The sequence below is a fragment of the Halichoerus grypus genome, chromosome 9, assembly GCF_964656455.1.
Source record: "Halichoerus grypus chromosome 9, mHalGry1.hap1.1, whole genome shotgun sequence".
Taxonomy (NCBI): Eukaryota; Metazoa; Chordata; class Mammalia; order Carnivora; family Phocidae; genus Halichoerus; species Halichoerus grypus.
Window position 1 is genome coordinate 143,677,239 of NC_135720.1, and position 20,178 is coordinate 143,697,416.

At 45.2% G+C, this 20,178-nt stretch overlaps 2 protein-coding genes across 4 annotated transcripts in view; one reads left to right on the forward strand and one right to left on the reverse strand.

Annotated features, from left to right (window-relative positions):
- The window catches only part of LOC118547504 (olfactory receptor 2B8-like), an 87,883-nt gene that overhangs the window by 46,303 nt on the left and 21,402 nt on the right, over positions 1–20,178 (reverse strand). The window contains exon 2 of the transcript XR_013441482.1: positions 15,765–16,698. The gene's annotated coding sequence lies outside the window, so the exon portion shown is untranslated. Of the gene's footprint in view, positions 16,699–20,178 lie in introns of the transcript that reaches the window.
- LOC118547500 (uncharacterized) lies at positions 8,455–19,680 on the forward strand. Of its 3 annotated transcripts, none has more exons than XM_036111027.2 (5): positions 8,455–8,540; positions 10,211–10,665; positions 10,794–10,941; positions 15,407–17,333; positions 17,577–19,680. In XM_036111027.2, the coding sequence occupies exons 2-4, from the start codon at positions 10,267–10,269 to the stop codon at positions 16,345–16,347; spliced, it is 1,488 nt and encodes a 495-aa protein (XP_035966920.2). In that variant the 5' UTR covers positions 8,455–8,540; positions 10,211–10,266; the 3' UTR covers positions 16,348–17,333; positions 17,577–19,680. The 3 variants fall into 3 exon arrangements, with proteins under 3 accessions (XP_035966920.2, XP_035966918.2, XP_035966921.2); XM_036111025.2 differs by lacking the exon at positions 8,455–8,540 and adding an exon at positions 8,665–9,023; XM_036111028.2 differs by lacking the exon at positions 8,455–8,540 and adding an exon at positions 9,037–9,491.

The following is a 20,178-nucleotide window of genomic DNA, read 5'->3' on the forward strand; positions in this document are numbered from 1 at the left end:
TGAAGTATAGTACAATGGAATATTATTCAGCCATGAGAAAGAAGGAAATCCTGCCATTTGTGACAACATGGATGGAACCTGAGAGTACTGTACTAAGTGAGATAAGTCAAAGAAAGACACATTGTATGATGCCACTTATATGTGGAATCTAAAAAAGCTGAACTTGTAAAAACGAGTAGAATGGTGGTTACCAACTCAAAGTAGAGGAATTGGGAAAACAGTCAAGGGTACAAACTTGCAGTTAGAAAATTAATAAGTTCTGGGGATCTAATCAACATTGTGATTGTAGTTAACAGTACTGTATTATATACTTGGAAGTTGCTGAGAGATTAGACCTTAAATGTGTCATCATAAAAAATAATTATGTGCCATGATGGAGGTGTTAGCTAATGCTAATCATATTGAAATATATAAGTGTATCAAATCAATGTTGTGTATCTTAAACTTATACAATGTTAGATGTCAATTATATCTGAATAAAAAAATTTAGAGAACTATATTTTTCCCCTCCCCAAGAACTATTTTTTAAATGTCAGCATCTTGAAATGGACTCATCCTGACATGAAATCTATTTTTCCAAATCTCACTATCCATATCATTAGCTTTTTGATTAATAATAATCGTGATAAAATAGAATTTTTAATTCATGGTATATAACAAAATTGGATTTAAAAATGATTCCTCCTTTATTCTTTTCGTATCAATGCAAAGTTTCTCAGTCTTAAACATAACTTCTTATGGACCCAAGTTTTGTTTTGTTTCCTGAAATTAAAAAAGTCTTAAAATATCATAACTCCTTTTTCCCCATCTGAAAGCACTGACACTCCACATTTTTAAAAGAAAAAATACTTGGTTGCAAAGACAGTAAAGTTTATGTCTTCCGAATCTGCAAGTTTTTTTTTTTTAATATTTTATTTGAGGGAGAGAGACAGAGAATGAGCAGGGAGGAGGAGCAGAGGGAGAGGGAGAAGCAGGCTCCTCGCCAAGCAGGGAGCCCGACGCGGGACTCGATCCCAGGACCCCGAGATCATGACCTGAGCCGAAGGCAGAGGCTTCACCTACTGAGCCACCCAGGCGCCCTGAATCTGCAAGTTTAATAAAAGCCTAATAACAAACATTCTATAATCTATACTTTGGGAAAAGATTTTCATTCATATTCTGGAAAAAGTTGTAATGTGTTTCTCAAGTGATATTTGTGAGGTTTTAGTATGTATTTTATTCTTGTTTATTTCTCTTCTCATAGTCATACTCCTTATTTTGGTCTTTTTTAATTTGGCAGAGCCAATACTCACCTGTAGTACAAGTTTCTTATATCAGCACAAGAATACATATATCCAAAATGCCTTGTTACCTTCTTTTATCTTCATAATATCCTTGGTAAATAGTAGTTGTTATCCACATTTCATTGAAAAAATTCTGGGCATAAAGGAGTTAAATAACTTGTCAGCAGTTATAAGGTTATGAGGTAAAGATTCAGGATTCTCCAGACCAACAGTTATTCATCCAGAGACCATAGTTAAACCTTTAAACTTGGTGTGTAGCACACGGCAAAGAACGTTTATGAGGGTTTGGCTAGAAAAGGCTTTTTTTTTTTAATTCATATCCCTTTATTTTTTTTATTCAAGTATCATTAACATACAGTGTAATATTAGTTTCAGGTATATAACACGATTCCACAATTCTATACTCAGCACTCATGAGTAAGTAAGATACCACAGAAACGGCTATTTTAAGGGATCATCTATAAAGGGTCTGACATTGGAAAAAATTTGCCATGTCTGGAGGACATGCTTCTTTCTCAGGCTTCTTCCCATAGCATCCTTTTCCAAAACATATTATCTGTTGAAAGAGGCCTAAATTCTTAATGAATTTGCCTAAATAGGTAGCCCATTAGTAGAACTTCTTATCCACAGGAGCAGTCTGAGGCCTTGCTGGAGCTAACTCACCTGGAAACCTCTTCAATATTTATTGTATTCATAGGGTTTCTCTCCTGTGCAAATTCTCTATTACTGAATAAGGCCAGGGCTTGCACTGGAAGCTTTCTCACATTCTTTACATTTAGAGGCCTTCACTCCAACATGGATTTTCAGGTGAACAAGAAGATGAGAGCATTGGATAAAGGTTTTTGCACACTTACTACAGTGATACAATTTCTCCCCAGAGTGAGTGAGTTCTCTGATGTCAAGAAAGGGGGAAATGCTGAATAAAGGCTTTCTCACACTCACAATTACAGGTTTTTATCCGGTATGGTTTCTCCTGTGTTTAAAGATTTAAATTCCAGGGGAAATTTTTCCTACATTTATCACCTGTCTGTTGGAAGACTTTTTCACAACTGCCTGCCTTGTAAGTCTTCCCACTGAGTCTGCCAGATGTGCGGTGCCGGCTTCCAAGATGTGTTACCTACGCCGTAACACAGGGCCCCAGGGCTCAGAGTGCTCAGAGGGGTCCTGCTTCTTGGAAGGTCCGGAGCTTGGTTTAATATCATTGTCACAGTCTTGAGATTCTAAATTTTATCTTTGAACTTGTGTTGTATATGTGAAGGACAGGACAATAATGCATGCACCTGAGCAGAGGGTATGTCTTGCCCTCCCATTCACGCATAGCATTTGTAATCCCCTAGGAAGACAAAATTCCAGTGGACCCAATATTCATGGGAGTTCAGTGAGACTCTAACTATGAAGGGGAGCAGAATAGGCTGCCCCAAAGTACACCACTTTGTCTTGTGGATTATGTTGAGCTGAAGGCAATCAAGACCCAGAAGACTCAGGAAAAACATCTACCTGTCCATTAACTACTTAAAATAATTTAGATAGAGGGCCTGTACCAGAAAAAGAGCTATTACCAGACATAACTTTTTTATCTGAAAGACTTAACTGCATGCCATGGCAAATGTCTGATAACCAAACATCTCCTCTCATTATCCTATGAATTATCCTCCTCCCCTTTGAAGTCCCAGACCCCTCTCCCATTCCTTGGCTCAGGATGGCATATAAACCTCAATTGCCTAAATTGCCCATGAGTCTCATATCTTTGGGACTCCTGTCTGTACATAATTAAATTTGTTTTTCTCCTGTTAATCTGTCTTAGGTCACTTTAGTTATTAGACCAGCCAAAGAACCTAGAAGGGATGAAGAGAAAATTTCCCGCCCCTAACGTACAGGGTAGGCATGTTATATCTGCACCTGAGTCAGCTGGGGTGCTGACAGCCAGGTGAGACCATACTTTCTTGCTGGAACCACAACTTGCTCATAACTCAGAAAGGTGGCAAATGGCAGGGTCTAAGAGACAGGAACAAGGAACCCACCACGTTCTTATTGTGTTACTTCCCTGCGCTGGGCAGCCACTTACTGGAAATGATGGCAGAAGCGACAGGGAAGAGAGCAACACACTGCCACCCTCTTTCTCTTTCTCCTTAGTCCTCAGCAGTTAAAGGTAGAGTTGATAGACTGTGTTCCCGTCAGGAAGTGGTGAGTCACCCTGCACAGCGTTTCCACTGTTCTGAAATACATATGCACAAAGGAACTACAAAGTATGAGTTGTGTATAATTTGGTGATTCCTAATGCTTTTATATTTGCCTTTAAAAGTGGTATTGTACAATCTAAAGGTGAACAGCAAAATTCATAATTAAAATTTTAATTTTTGTTTACTTTAAATGACATTAAATAACAAAAACGCAATGATGAGTCATGAGAGAGCCCATGATAGGGGAAAAATAGGTTTTATATTTTAATACCTTTAACAATATGTTTTTCCTGCTTTTTGAACAAAGGGCCCCACATTTTCATTTTGCACTAGTCCTGCAGCTTATGTAGCTAGTACTGCCTATGTGTATTTCTCTAAATATTTGGTTCTTTAGAGCAAACTTCTTATTGGTACTACTTTTGTCACCTAAAGTAGACAGACTGCACAGATATAACTTATTATCTGAGACAGACACCTAAGGGAAAGAGCAAAGGATGATTTAAGCATGTCCCGGAATATATACTACGGGTCAACCTAAACAGGGTCAGTTCAAGAGAGATAACACTAACACAGTGAAGATCCAGGACACAGATGAGAACAGTAGATCTTTGGCAATGATTACACTGAAAATTATGAGAGCATTAGAGAGTTATAATGTATATAAAACACTTTCAAAAGATATCTCCATTTAACCTCACAACTCATTCCCGTAAAGTAGATATTTTTGTCCCCCATTCAGAGGTGAAGAAACAGAAGCTCACAGAGGTTAAGTAACTTGCCTGTGGTGATTTAAAATATAACAATGAATTCTTTGACACAACTCCATCCAAAAGATGGAGCCTAATTTCCCTCCCCTTGAGTCTTGGCTGGACCTAGTGACAAACTTCCAAAAATAAGAATATGGTGGGAGTGGTGGTAGAAACTAGGTCACAGAAAGCACTGCAGCATCCTTGGTCTTTTGGATAACTCGTTTTGGGGAGAAACCAGCTGCCACACTGTGAGGACACTCAGGCATCCTGCCAAGAGCCATGTGAGGGAAGCAATTTGAAAGCCAATCCTCAGCTTCTTCAGATGACTACAGCCCAGCCAACATCTTGACCACTACCTCTTGAGAAACCCGGAACCAGAACATTCTACTAAACCACTTTCAATTCCTGACCCACAGAAACTATAGATATGTTTCAGATGGCACATTTGGGGGTAATTTGTTATATAGCAATAAATATGAAAAGGAAATGACCACACTAGGAAGCTTTAGAGACAGAATAAAGAGAGTTCTCTGCTGGTGCGCTGTCCCTAAGATGTCTGGTAAATCACAGCCTCCAGTACCAGATATTCTGATTCCAAAACTTATTTCCTCTTTACTAGATTATTCTACTCATTACAAGGATGAGAAAAGAATGATAAGAATCAAAAGGAGAATCAAAGAAAATGTGGAATTGGAAGCTGAATGAACAGAAATAGTAGTGAATTAGCTATGAAGTGTTAGAGTAAATCCATCACCATAGGTCAATGCAACATTATGTGAGTGATGGAGGAGGGACAGACAGTGGACTGGAGAAAGTGGGAACAATGGCCATTGATAATAACATGATTGAACAGAAATCGAGAAAAGAAGAATAAGCAGGCAAATAGAAACCATCAGGGGGCACCTGGGTGGCTCAGTCGTTAAGTGTCTGCCTTTGGCTCAGGTCATGATCCCAGGGTCCTGGGATTGAGCCCCGCATCGGGCTCCCTCCTCCGTGGGAAGCCTGCTTCTCCCTCTCCCACTCCCCCTGCTTGTGTTCCCTCTCTCGCTGTGTCTCTCTCTGTCAAATAAATAAACAAAATCTTTAAAAAGAAAAAAATAGAAACCATCAGGAAAGTCCGATTCAATACTGAAGCTGATCCTGAAACAAGCCACCGACAGAGATTTTACTAAGGAGGGTGGAGACAGATCTACAGTGATTTGGGAATTTACTAAATACAGAAGATCCTCAACATTTCAAGTCAGCACAAGGGACTCCAAGGATCCATGTCTCTTGTTTCTCATTTGATGAGTCACAAACACCTTAAGGCTGGGGTGCTAGAAGTTATCAAGCCAGTGAGAGAGTCCAGTTTCCACATTTCAACAAGTTTTCACTGTTCTCTGCAGATACAATAACTCTCATTAAGGCTGATGAGTTTATTATGTAAATGTTTGTTACATTTTAGTCAATTTGATGGAGGACATATACAGACCACTCAATTTTCTAAATTCTTCCTCCCCGTATGATTCTCCTTCCCTTTCTGTTCTAAGGCCCACTGTCCATTTAAAGCTCAGTGACTCCCAGGAAACCTTCACTGACCTCCCCAGACCAGGGCAAAAGTACCCAGTTTTAAATTCCCGACTACACCTTTGACAAATACAAAATGGATGTCAGGAGAAGTACTCTGGAAAGATGGTCTGACCAAAGGTGAATTCAAGGTAAACTGTGCTTCTTACCTCCTTCCAGCAGGGGACTGAATCTCTAAGACTGACAGCAAAGCTGTGTTTCCATAAGCCAGAGTTGGAAACTCCAAGACCTGTGGCCCACTATTCTCTTTAAAAACATTACCTGTCAAAGGCAACAAGCTGGGACCTGGAGAAAACTAGATACAGTTGAGCTTGTGAGGGAACCACACTGGGAATTGGAAATAGAACTTATAAATCACAAGTAGTATAACCAAGGGACACAGAGCAGGAGACCTAGGAACCAGAAGCTCATCTAGTCTTCAAGCAATGGAAAACAGAGAGCAAGAAGTAAGAGACAGACTTGGAACCACAGGGAAGATTTTATCTCAGTAATGATCTACTCATTCCAATTGTGCATCTATGTCCCCTCCCCACCATCCTCACTGTCCTACCCAGATTGCAACTCTTTTCTCACCCAGTATCCTAGATCATCAAACTCTTTCCCTAAAGCCTCCTAGCATGCTCACTTCCTCCACATTATGGATGTTTCTCACGCACACAAGCCTAGAGCTCTTTGGACAGGATGGTCAAGAACTGCTCCAGCACCTTTATAATCTGCTCCTTAATGTGTATCTTGGACCTCAGCCTCTAACAGCAACACTCCTAGAGTTAGCTTAGAGATTTTTGGGGCCCAGACATTCATTTCCTGCTAACATTACTACCTAAAGCATTGGCAGAAGTTCTGGTCAATAGACTTATTCCACTGCTGCCAAGATTCTTACACCCTAGTCTGGCCCCCCTCTTTTACTAATAGAGGTTATTTGGCTTTTGGAGACTGTCTTAGGGATCAGTTTGCTAAAGTCTTCAACTCCTTAGTCATCCTGATCTTGAATAGAGATAGGGTTCAGGAAGATTCCACTGAGTGTTCTGGGAGAATTCCTAAGGCAGGGAAAATTTAACATTTCCCTGATAAAACTGTCACATACCCTTGTTTTGTCTAAGACGTCATTACAACAGTGCAAAATAAAATCTTAGGCTTAGGTAATGCTTTTGTAAAGCTATACAGATCTTCCCTCCAAAATGGCCTTAAATTTTTCAGGCTTTAATACCAACCAACCAAGTAAAAACATATTTACTAAGCATTTAATACAACTCAACAGATAATACAAAGAAAGATAAGACAGATCCCGGCCATCCAGATGCTGGTAAGATTCCAGAAATAATACTTCTGCCTTTGGTGAGGGCCGCCTGGGTACCACATAAGAAAGAGCAGAACTGAAAAGGAAGAAAGCAAAATCAAAGAAAAGCAATCGAATCCAGCTAAAGGACATCTGTCTTGGAGCAAGCGGCTCAGTACAGCACAGAGGATTTAGAGGAGCTGAAAGAGAAAGCTAGAGACGTACTACGTTTCCTTCTCTAACCTGAGCCCCTTGCCCACCACGGCAGATGCTCATTCTCACATACCTCAAACTCTGCAAGACCCTCAACACCAACCGCACTGTCCTACCATCAGTCTTCAGTTCAGTCATGACCACCTTTCCAGTATCTCTCCGTTCTTACAAGGGTGATCTGCTTTGTCACGGGTCATCTATGCGCGCCGCCTCAACACTGAAGCCTTACTCATTGGTTACCTGCTAGTCCTGTGAGTCAGCAAAGCGCATCGGTGGTCCTCTGCTTCCCACTCCCCCACCAACTTAAAGAGCTGGCGCAGTGGAAGCTTCTTGTATGAGCCGCCGCACATCAATCAGCGGTTCAATTTTTCCAGTGCCCCGTTCTCTACCTGGGATTTCAATTTTCCTAAAGAAACTTTCTGAAGCGTCTGTGACACGCATCCTCCGCACCACGCACGCAGGAGTCAATCCGAACCCTGGAACAAATGAATTACCCTCTGCACAAACACAGTAGCTCAGGGACGCAAAAACGAAGAGGACAAGGGCGCCTGGGTGGCTCAGTCGTTAAGTGTCTGCCTTCGGCTCAGGTCATGATCTCAGAGTCCTGGGATCGAGTCCCGCATCGGGCTCCCTGCTCGGCGGGAAGCCTGCTTCTCCCTCTGCCTCTCTCTCTCTCTCTCTCTGTCTCTCATGAATAAATAAGTAAAATCTTAAAATAAAATAAAATAAAAAATGAAGAGGACAGCCTCAAGGAGCTCTCTGCCCAGAATACGGTAAGAGATCCGATTACTAAGTGGTTTTTACTGTCGTCCGTACGAAAACACCAAGTTTCTAAGCGTTGTGACGGCAACGCGGCATTCCCCGGTTCCTGAGAACATGTCTGTGAGGCGTGTCCTTCCCGATCTGCAGAGGACGCGACCTCAGAAGGGTTCACCGAACACCCGGCAGGCGCCGCCGCCCGCGGAGCCGAGGCCGGGGAGCTCCGACCGCTAGGCCGGAAGCGGGCGCGCGGCGTGCTGCACACGCGTGGAGGGTCGCGGCGCCCCGGCTCCGAAGCGTCGGGACACACAGTAAACCCAGAAATGACGTCACTCTCGCGGCGCCCCGCGTGGCCGCGCGGCAGGAATCCCGGGGCGGGGCAGGGTCGCTCGCGTCCCCGAGCGGGTGCCCGCGCCCCTCGCTTGCTCCCGGGCCGGCAGCGGGACGCAGGGCGCAGCGCCCAGCACGGAGGCCTCAGCGTCCCCTGCGGGCGGCCGGCCTCCCCGCCGGGCAGGTGGGTCCGCGCTCACGGCGCTCGGCCGGAGGGCACAGGCCGCGGCGGGGAGGCCGCAGCGCGACCCCGTCCTCACCCCCGGCGGGCCCCGCCCCTCGCGTCCCGACGCGCCGCCCGCGCCACGTGCCGGCGCACGGCTCCCCGCCCCCAGCGCGCCGGGGTCCCTGGTCCCGCCGGAGCCGCGCAGGCCGGGCGGCGTGTCGGGCGGGGCCCGCCTCCCCGGAGTCCGGGTCCCTGCGGCTTGGGGACGGACAGCCAGAGCCTCCCGAGTCGGGACCGCTGAGCCTGCTCGTCGGTGCGGGGACCGGGTGAACGGCTGGCGCAGTCGCCGCGCTGTCTCGTGCTTCGGAAGACGTGGACGCTGCGAGTCCCCGTGTCCTGCGCCCTGAATGACCCCTACACGGGCTCGCCTCAGCCTCACCTAATCCTTAGGGCCGGGAGCGCGCCTTCGGGGGTGCTGGAAGGATGCCGAGTGGGTGGCAGGTGAGCGGCCTCGGTGCGTGGCCCTGAGTTCGGGGCCGGGAAACCGAGGCAGGGCCCAGATGCGGGGTCACGGCGAGCACGGCCGCGGTGCTGAGGTCTCGGGGGGCGAGCTCTGAAGCTACTGCCGTCCCGTCCGCACTCAGCTCAGAACGACCCCACCGGGAAGGTTTAGGTCGCCAGCTGCTTCCTGGGCTTGTGAACTGCGCTGCGGTTGTGCGAGTGAGAGGTTAACGCTGGGGGAAGCCGGGTGACGGGTCTGCACCATCTGGGGAAATTTCTTCAAATTCAAAATTATTTCAAAATAAGACGTTAAAAAAAAAGGTAAGATTTTTACAGAGGGGGAAATAGAGGTTTAGAGAGGTTAAGCCACTACACATAGGAGAACACGACACGATTCAAGCCTAGGTCTCCCGGAATCCGCGGCCCCCCGTGCTGATGAAGTGGTCCGCATTTCAGCACAAGGCCCTGGTAAGTCTGCCATTACGTGGAAGACTGAACCCATCTGCACCCACGCAGCCTGCTACCTCCCTAGCTTAAGGTGACTTTACTGTTCATTTGTCTACACTAGAGATGACACTGTTCCACTATCTTTATCAACATGACACTTCCAGGAAATTCTTGCCCTGGAAGATAAAGTTGCAAATAATCATATTTGTTTCAAGAAATTACCCCTCAAAAAATCCACCTGAATGAATATCAGACTCCCAACTTTTTGATCCAGACTTTTTGAAACCCTCAGCTGAAAACCTTCACCTTGTTGTGTTCATCAGTTCTAAACTATTGTCATGATCCTTCTCCAATCCTTATTCTGCTTTGAAAGATCTGTCTTAAACCCCGAAACCTCAGAAATATCCTGACTTTGCCTTCCTTCCTGGGAGATACTACTAAGACTCTGTCAAGGTAGTGCTAGCATTCGTAGGAATAAATTCAGCTTGCCCTTATCAATGGATTGTTTTGGTGTTATTTTTGGAAAGCAGGGGTCCAACAATATTCTCAATATAATGAAAAATGCTCTTTCTTGACAAACATTCCTTCTACTTAGAAAAAGGTTTGAATTAAACATGTTTTTTTAAATTTGGGTCAAGCCTTCTTGCTCTTCTGAAATAGAAACATTAGACTTAGTAAGTTCAAGCATTTAATCAGCGTGTGTGTGTCTATCTTTTTAACTGCGGTTTCTATAACCTTAGGAGTGTTCCCTGAAAGATAACCCTCGTTATCGTCCTCTCTGACCATTGGAGCTGGAATGGCTGCAGTGTTACTTCCACGGGCTCCTGAAGAGCCAGAGGGGCTCTTCAGAGTAAACAACAAAAAAGGTCCTGCCAAGGTTCAGGGATCTGGCCCACAGGGGAGCAGCCCAAACAGCCAGGAGCTATTCCGCCAGCGCTTCCGACAGTTCTGCTACAAGGAGACTCCTGGACCCCGTGAGGCCTTGAGCCAGCTCTGGGTGTTCTGCTGTGAGTGGTTAAGACCTGAGATACACAGCAAGGAGCAGATGTTGGACTTGCTGGTGCTGGAGCAGTTCCTGACCATCCTGCCCGAGGAGCTGCAGGCCTGGGTGCGGGAGCAGCACCCGGAGAGTGGGGAGGAGGCCGTGGCTGTGCTGGAAGATCTGGAGAAGGAATTGGATGAACCAGACCAGCAGGTAGAAAGGGACCTGTGCTCAGTGCAGGGATGGTTGGGAGTGGGCATCCAGGCTGATCCTTTATGGGCTCTCGGGATCATGTAGACTGTGGGCCCTTCAGATGCCCAGATGAGCCTGCTTGTTCTCAGGTTTCAACCCAGACCTGTGCACAGGAAGTGCTTTCTGAGACATCGGAGCCTCTGGATCCAGCTAAGGAAGCAACATCTCTACAGCCTCAACCCATGGAGATCCAGCTTACGGGTGAATCTCAGGACCCTCAGCACCAACAGGATTGTGGTTAGTGTTGACACTTGGGTCATATGGCTCCCCTGGAGACCTTAGAATCATTCATCATTGAACACATATATATTGAATACTTACTCTGTGCCAGGCGCCATGCAAGGCACTGGGTATAGTGAACAAAGCAGACGTGACCCTTGCTTTCACGGAGCTTACAAAATAAATGTACCATAACAGATTGTAGATGGGGGAAGAAGAAGGTAGTCAGAGAAGGCCCTTTTGAGGAAGTAACATGGGAGCTAAATCCCAAAAGTAGAGTAGAAATTAGCCAGGTGAGTTGTAGAGGGGAAAGCAATGTAGACCTAAGAGCATGTACAAAAACAGGTGGGAAAGAGGTGGGTTTGAAAGAAGGCCCGTGTGACTGGAGCATGAAGAGAGAGGCAGAAGAGCAGAGAGAAGGAGGTCAGGGGCCAGAACACAAGCGCTTTGTGGGTTCAGTACGTCTTTAACTTTCAAGCTGTATGAGACCTACCTCTGGGTTCTATGGGAATCAGAGGAATTTAAATTCCGTTATTTTCATGGGCTTTTTAAATTTTGCCTATAACTAGGATAAATAAATTAATAAAATAAAATTCTCCTATAACTCAGGAACTAGACTCTATCAACCCTAGGCACCCTAGATTATAGTTGGTCATTCATAGAAACCAGTTTCTCTTTAAAAGTTGAAATCAGTTTTTTTCTTTCATAGCAAGTTTATTAAATTCCTGATGTACTTTATCAGTTATTAAAGGCACCATTCTCTGGGCCAACACCTTTCCTCTGGGTTCACTCTTATTGAAGTTCATTCTTTAATAATTATCTTAGGTTCTTTGGGTGTAGACTTAGTCTTTGCATGTCTGAAAATACCCTTATTTTGCCCTCCCCCCCCTTTTTCTTAACATATATATATGTGTATATGTGTATGTGTATATGTATATATATATATATATATCTTTTTTTTTTTTTTAAGTAGGCTCCACGCCCAACACTGGGCTTGAACTCACGACCCTGAGATCAAGAGTTGGACGCTGCACCAACTGAGCCAGCCAGGCGCCCCTTTCCTCCCTTTTTACTCACACTTGAGCTAGAGTAAAATTCGGATTGACCATTTTCTCCTTCAGCATTTGGAAGGTCTTGCGGGCACTACTACTACTAGTAGCTCGTCTTCCCGCTTCTGTTGTGTGCTGTATTATCAGTGTCTAAATGCCTTTTTTATTATTTTAGGGATACCATCTTTTCTCATTAATAGCATTTCTATTTACTCTTAGCCTTTATGATGTGAAGTTTCACTAGAACGTGTGTGCTGATAGGGTTTTATTTTTACTCATCTTGCTTGGTCCATAAATGTCCTGTTGCTAAGAACCCATGTTTTTCTTCACTTCTGGAAAATTCTCAGCTATCGGTTCTTTACATAATGGGTTTTTTTATTCTTTATGTATTTTCTTCAGGGACTCCCAGAAGATGCTGGTTAGAACCTATTTATCAATCTATTCACTTCGCTGAACTACTTTTTCATATCCTTTAGGCCTTTGTCTCTGTGGTACATCCCGGCGGAGTCGTGTTACGTTCCAGTTTATTCTGTCTCCAGTTTGTCCATTTCTAAAATTCCTATTCAGTTTTTATATCATCTTTTCTTGTTTCATTTTTACTGATTTTATTTCATAATTCCCTGTTTATGTGCCATGGACACTGTGTCATCACTTACCTCTTTCAGGTATCTTTCATCTTTTCAGGCTTTTTGATGAGAATAATTTCATCTGGATTGAATTCATGTTCCGGGTGGTGATTTTGTTAACCACTTTCTTAGCATTCTCTTCACGTGTTTTGAAATTTTCATCTCTGGGCTCATTCTGGGCTCTTTCTCATGCTGTACATTCTCCCCTTCCTTGCCGAGCCGCTCTGTGGCTCCCTCTCCCCGACCCCACACCCACACCAGGGCTCCCGTGATCACACACACCCCGTCAGTGTCATCACAGGCTTCCAGGCCACCTGACGGGCTTGGTCGCAGAGCCGTCCACGTGCTCGTGTGTGCGCGCCTGGGAGTCCCACCCAGACTCCCCATTTTCCTGTGGGCCACGTCTCCGTCCCTCTCTGGAGCCCAGCAGGTCCATGGCTGCAACTGTAGCTACCATTCTGTGCTTTTGTTTCCTTTCTGATCCACAGAGAAGTTTGTCTTGTTTAGCACAGATGTGTTATAGATTAATTTTTACTTTTATCACTCCACGTATTTGGAGCTAGATTATGAAGTTGCTGTGCCATCCTGACTAGAAGTACACCATCTTCCCCAACCTTTTTTTTTTTTTTTTTTTAATATTTTTATTTCTTTAAGTAATCTCTACTCTCAATGTGGGGCTTGAACTCACGACCCCGAGATCAAGAGTCACATACTCAGGGCGCCTGGGTGGCTTAGTCGTTAAACGTCTGCCTTCAGCTCAGGTCATGATTCCAGGGTCCTGGGTTCGAGCCCCACAGCGGGCTCCCTGCTCTGCGGGGAGCCTGCTTCTCCCTCTCCCACTCCCCCTGCTTGTGTTCCCTCTCGCGCTGTGTCTCTCTTTGTCAAATAAATAAATAAAATCTTTAAAAAAAAAAAAAAAGAGTCACATACTCTACTGGCTGAGCTAGCCAGGAACCCCTTCCCCAACCTTTTTTAGTCAGTTAGAAATTATGTTTCTATGCTGTGATGTTTTTTAATAATAATCCATTAGTTTTTTCTCATGCTGATACGAATTTTGTTCTATGTGCAGCGATGTTTTGGATCCCATCCTACAGTACATTTTATATTTGCTAATGGCTCTAAAAGATTATGTTCTTTTTTTCTCTTTTAAAGATCATATTTAGGGAGAGCACGTGCAAGCACAGGAGCAGGGGGAGGGGCAGAAGGAGAGGGGGAGAGAGAATTCCAAGTGGACTCTGCACTGAGCGGGGCCCCACGCGGGGCTCAGTCTCACGACCCCGAGATCATGACCTGAGCCGAAATCGAGAGTCGGACGCTCAATGGACTGAGCCACCCAGGTGCCCCTAAAAGACTATGTTCTTACATAAATGCGTACTTCGTGTGATTTTCCTTCGAATTCTGCACACAAATGTATCTAAGGTCGCTATAACATAAAGTTTTAAAGTGCCCCAAACTTTTAAGACAACCTTATGTAACCAGTAGCAGGAGAACTCTCTCAGCGGTGTGGCAGGGGGTCTGGTGAGGAACTCCCACAGGCCCCAGTCCTAAAGGAGGCCTGCAGAGAGAGAGAGCTCCTCCCACTCTGGGCAGCATTGCTTCTCGGCTCTTCCTGCACACAGTGGGGCCCTGACACCCGGGGGGCTGTCACCGTCCTGAGGTGGGGTGCCAGTGAACCTTGTCCCTCCTCCACACTCAGAGCGCTCACACCTGCCGTTTGGCCATGGCCCCTTCGCCCCATCCCCAGAGTCTCCTTAGCTGACCCGTTTGGTGCAGCTGGCCCGTGCCTCTGCCCAGGTGAGGTCTGACGCATGCCGCCTCCGGGATCTCCAGCTGTCTCCACACTTGTCTTTCCTCCCATTGCTGCCACCACCACCCCCCCCCGCCTCATTTAAAAGCATATCGCTTTTCCCTGCATTATTCCTACATGGTTATGAATTCTGCCCTTCACTCTGGGTCCTAAAATGGGATTACTTCAGGGAGAATATGCCCGAGTGGGACAATCTCACTTTTTTTCAGCAACTGTTGACCATTGAGGAAGTGACCACGTGGCCCACCCTGGAGGATGGGGGTGTTGGGACCCTGCTCAGAGGCACCTTTGTAGGAGAGTCAGACAGGGGAATTATGGGAACATGCTTTCCTGGGGTCAGGACAGACGGGAGTCTGAGTCTGCTAAAGACCGTCCTCTGTGTTCGTGACTGTTTGCCTGGGAAGTCTCAGTGGTCCACAGAGTGTAGCTTCAGCCGTGACAGACTCCCAGGTTCTCCTTTGCAAGAAGAGTAGTGATGTCTTTGGGGCCAAATCAGTTTCTGTCTGTCCCTACATGATAACAACCTTTTGTGCCCCATGTGTCTAGACTCTGATCTCCTTGTTCTGCATATCTGGAAATAGGGACTTTTCTGTACTCCAGCCCTGCATTTTTCAGTCTCCCAGAGGCCTTCGCCACCTGCACAGAGCTCCCTCCCAGCTCCACATCAGCACTGGCCCCCGCGGCTTCCCTTCTGCTCCTCCCGCAGTCCCGTTCCTTCATCTCTCTCTACTCCGGTCTTCCCTCGGAACCTGCTTTCATCTCAGATCTTTTCTTCTGTTGTTGACTTGTTCCTCCCTGACTTAATCTCCACTCTGCTCAAATCATGCCCTGCTAGTCCAGACACTGCTAGTCCTCTCTTCCTTTGCAGTCTCCCACTTTCTTCCTCAAATGTTGTAAAACTATTTTGCTGGCATAGTTAAGCTGTGTGCTTCTAGTATATGGGTTTAATTTTATTTCCTGTATATGTCATTGATATTTGAAATCTATCCTTTTTGTTTCAGATGATGTGATCGGAATTGAGAAAGGAGAACTGATTCAAAAGCAGGAGTTTACTATAGATACGGAGTCTCCAAAAAAGTCATCTGGCCAAATGAATGGAAAGGTCCCTGAATGTGGAGAGACCCAAAAACAGGAAGGATGGACAAAAAGATATCAGAGAAACACTTCAACTGAGAAAAGATATAAGTGTGATGAATGTGGGAGAAGATTCACTCAAAACTCAAGCCTCATTAGACATAAAAGAATCCACACTGGAGAAAGACCCTATTCATGTAATGTGTGCGGCAAAACTTTCATCCAGAGCTCACAACTTATTGACCATCAGAGAATACATAACCGGTTAAAACCCTATCAGTGTGATGAGTGTGGAAAAGCCTTTTATTACAGTTCACACCTTGTTCAGCATCAGAGGATCCACACTGGAGAAAAACCTTTCCAATGCAATGAGTGTGGGAAAGCTTTTCACTACAGCTCAGGCCTCGTTCGACACCAGAGGACCCACACGGGAGAGAAGCCGTACCAGTGCAGCGAGTGTGGGAAGGCTTTCTGTCTGAGCTCACATCTGATTCAGCATCAGAGAGTCCACACTGGGGAGAAGCCGTACCAGTGCAGTGAGTGTGGGAAAAGCTTCAGCCAGAGCTCAGGCCTCTTCCACCACCAGAGAATCCACAGTGGGGAGAAGCCCTATGAGTGTGATGAGTGTGGGAAGGCCTTCAGCCACAGCTCAGCCCTGGTGGGACACCAGCGCGTCCACAGTGGAGAGAGGCCTTATGAGTGTGATGTGTGCGGGAAAGCTTTCAGTTACAGCTCACATCTTCTGGGACACCGAAGAATCCACACTGGGGAGAAGCCCTATGAGTGTGACGTATGCGGGAAAGCTTTCCGGCGGAGCTCACACCTCATTGTCCATCAGCGAATCCACACTGGAGAGAAGCCCTGGTGATTGTCGGCGCTCATTCCTGCAGAACGCCGGAAAAGCACAGCTAGCAGGGGACGCCACCATGACAGCGACATGGGGAATTCTGTGATCACCACTGCAGTTTGCGCAGTCATTTGAGAATACTTCCGGAGCTGAGACAGGTGATCCCCTGACAGCTTACCAAACAAGCACGTCCTTCCACATTCTCAGACTTCGTCTCTGAAGCCAGGGCTCAGGAAACCTCAGTGATCCGTGAGATATGTTCTTAGGGGTTGTAGAGACAGCTGCTGTCCCCTCCCTCCTTCTCCCCACTGTTTTCTTTGGAGTTAGGATAATGGTCTTGTCTGAAGTGTGAATTTAGAGTTAACATCTCATCTACATAAAAAAAAAAAAAAAATCCTGCATTTTAGGTCAACTTGATAAAAGACATCAGCCTATCAATTATCTACATGAAAACTTTGTGAATACAAAAACCACTCTGTAATCTGGGCTGAACGATTTGTGCAGATAGGAAAGGTCAGCAGGAGGATGGATCATGCACATTCCAGTGACCCTTCACATCTTCCACCAGAGATGGCAAACGGGCCAGTGGGCTGTATTTGGCCTGCACGTGTATTTTTCCCAAATGCTATTTTCTTCAACAATATATAAAATTTTTCAAATTTTTAAAGCTGTTTTTTTAAGGTTTATTTATTTGGAGAGGGAGAGTTCCAAGCAGACTGCACTGAGCACGGAGCCCAACGCAGGGCTCGATCTCATGACCTGAGCCAAAATCAAGAATCAGACGCCCAACTGACTGCGCTACCCAGGTGCCCCAGTGAGTAGATTTTTTTAAAACATTTTATTTCTTTAGAGAGAGCATGAGCAGGAGGAGGGGCAGAGGGAGAGAGAATCCTCAAGCAGATTCCCTGCTGAGCTCAGAGCCTGAAACAGGGCTCGATATCACCACCCTGAGATCATGACCTGAGCCAAAATCAAGAATCAGACGCCGGACTGACTGTGCTACCCAGGTGCCCCAATTTTTTATTTTTTATTTTTTTATTTTTTTTTTTTTTTTTTTTTAAAGATTTTATTTATTTATTTGACAGAGAGAGACACAGCGAGAGAGGGAACACAAGCAGGGGGAGTGGGAGAGGGAGAAGCAGGCTTCCCGCCGAGCAGGGAGCCCGATGTGGGACTCGATCCCAGGATCCTGGGATCATGACCTGAGCCGAAGGCAGACGCTTAACGACTGAGCCACCCAGGCGCCCAAGGTGCCCCAATTTTTTAAAAATCTGTCGATTTCACATAAAATATGACTTTCTGGATTCTCTTAAAAAATGCATGATGTGGCAACACTAGATGGCATATTTCCACAAGGCAAGAGTTGACTGGAACAGATTATCACTACTGTGTGTTTAGCCGCAGTCCACTGCCACACAGCTTCCTGGGGCCTCCCTGCGCTCCCTGCTCCTCCACCTGGGAGGGCCCTGCCTGCCCTAAGGGCTTCTCAGGGGCTTGCGGGTTCCAGGCCAGCTTGCCACCAAGAGCTCCACTTTAGTTTTACACACCGTCCCCCAATAAGATTTTCTCTGAAGAAAAGGGCTTTCTGCTAACAACAGCTTGAAGATTTAGATTAAAAAATAAGTTTAAAAGTGTGTGCTTGCGCACCTGAAGGTAGAGGAAAGCCACTTTAAAATCTTCCTTAGATAGAATGTATAGGTAATTATTGAAAGTCACCTGCAGTAGCTTCAAGTGAAACCCGTGGAGACTAGTCCTTTGGGTGAGATGAGAGCACAACACACGTGATGGGGCTCGACCCTCACGTCAGAGTGAGAAGGCCTGGGGCCGAAAGCGGAGGTGCAGCTCAGAAAGAGAAGCTTGGAGATCTGAAGCATTCAGTGACAGGAGCAGCTGTGGGAAGGCTGTGGGATGAGGCCCAAATGGGAGACTGGGGAGAGGTGGGAAGAAAAAGCTATGAATATGGGAAGGTCTGGGATAAACGGAGGGAAGGAGAAAGGCCAGAGACGCCAGGAAAACAAACTGCAAACAGGAAGCCAAAGCAAAGGTAGTGAAAACATGAGGTGAGAAAGCATGATTTAAAGAAATGTCAGTGGAGGGACGCCTGGTGGCTCAGACAGTTAAGTTCAAGGCATGATCGGGGTCCTGGGACTGGGCTCCACGTCGGGCTCTCTGCTGAGCAGGGAGTCTGCTTCTCTCTCCCTCTGTGCTCTGTCTCTTGCTCTCTTGCTTTCTCTCAAGCTAATAAAGCAAATAAAATATTTTTTAAAAAATGAAAGAAATGTGGAGGTTGAGAAGCTGGAGGTGGGAGCACTGAGTATTAATCCACCCTTCATTTCTATGCCATGTAGGACAAATGCCTAATATGAAAGGCCCTCACCCAAATCTGAGCTCACTACTGTTTCTTTGTATCACTCAGGACCCTGGCCCTGCATGTGTCTCTGAGTGTTGGGACACAGGACACTTCTCCTTAGGTATAGAAAAGGACTGTTCAACCCTGCTCAGCCTGGACTCTGCCTTCCTAACAAAACCAGCCAAGCAGGAGGATTCTCCCCCAGGAGCAAGAATACATTTCTGGTGGGGCCCCTGGGCGGCACAGTGGGTCAAGCATCTGACTTGATTTTGGCTCAGGTCATGATCGCAGGGTCATGAGATCGAACCCCGAGTCCATTAGGCGCTGGGTGTGGAGCCTGCTTAAGATTCTCTCTCCCCCTGCCCCCACCCCACCGCCCCGGCTGGTGCATGCGCCTGCGCTCTCCCCAGTCTCTAAATAAATAAATAAATAAATAAATAAATAAATAATAAATTTTTTTTTTTTTTTTTAAAGAATTCATGCTTGGCCTCTCTGGGAAGCATGTAATTTACCCATTCCTCCTAAAGAGGAAAAAGTGTGTTGTGAGATAGAAATACCCATTATAAATTAAGTGATGTAGCAAAAGGACGAGTCCTTTGCAAACTCTGACATCATGGCGGGCATTTGTTGAACATAGTTGTGTCCAGCATCGAGCCTGTTGCGTCTGACGTCAACGTGCCGACTCCTCTGTAAGGTACTATTTATTATCTCAAACCATGTGTAGATGTAATTTATTCTTATGAAAGGCTTATAATAAAATGAAAAGTTTTTAATACATTTAAATGTTAAACAGCCTATAAAAGTATTTTTAGAATATAATAACTAAAACAGACAAAATATTAAAAGTTGGAAGTAATAAAATGTCAACAGTGTATTTAGGTAATGAAAAGGGAGTGAGTCTCAACTTTTCTTTCTATTTCTCTGTATATTCCAAATGGAAAAGTTAGAATTCATCATACACATGTAGTAAACACTTTTTAAAAATTAAAATACTACAGAATTGAGCTTTTCTGGAGATGATTCTTTGATAGCCTTTTCAATTACTTCCTTAGGACTGGTTTATTTAGAGTTTTCTACCTTTTTTTAAAAATATTTTATTTTTCAGTAATCTCTACACCCAACATGGGGCTCGAACTCACAACCCCGAGATCAAGAACTGGACTCTCCACCAACTGAGCCAGCCAGGTGCCCCATGGATTTTGCTACTTCTTGAATGAATTTTGGAACTAAGGGTTCTTTCCCAGAAAATCACCAATTTTGTTGAGATTTTCTAAAATTTTGGTAGCATACTTACTTCTTCATCTGCTATGTGTCATTTACAATTCTTAAATATTTTCTTTCAATTGGATTTACTGTAGGTTTGTGGGAGTTTTTGTGTTTTGTTTTTTGTTTTTTTAGTTTGGATACCATTAGTTTATTATAAAAGAGAGACATGAAAATTATTTACATGATGAAAGATTTCACTTCACTGGAATGAGCAGCTTCACTTCATGCCATTTTAA

Bases quoted from the DNA above. Each gene is read 5' to 3' on its own strand.
- LOC118547500 (XM_036111027.2), top strand. From the start codon at position 10,267: ATGGCTGCAGTGTTACTTCCACGGGCTCCTGAAGAGCCAGAGGGGCTC. The intron at 10,666-10,793 runs GTAGAAAGGGAC...GCTTGTTCTCAG, and splicing joins TGGATGAACCAGACCAGCAG to GTTTCAACCCAGACCTGTGC. The intron at 10,942-15,406 runs GTTAGTGTTGAC...TTTTTGTTTCAG, and splicing joins TCAGCACCAACAGGATTGTG to ATGATGTGATCGGAATTGAG.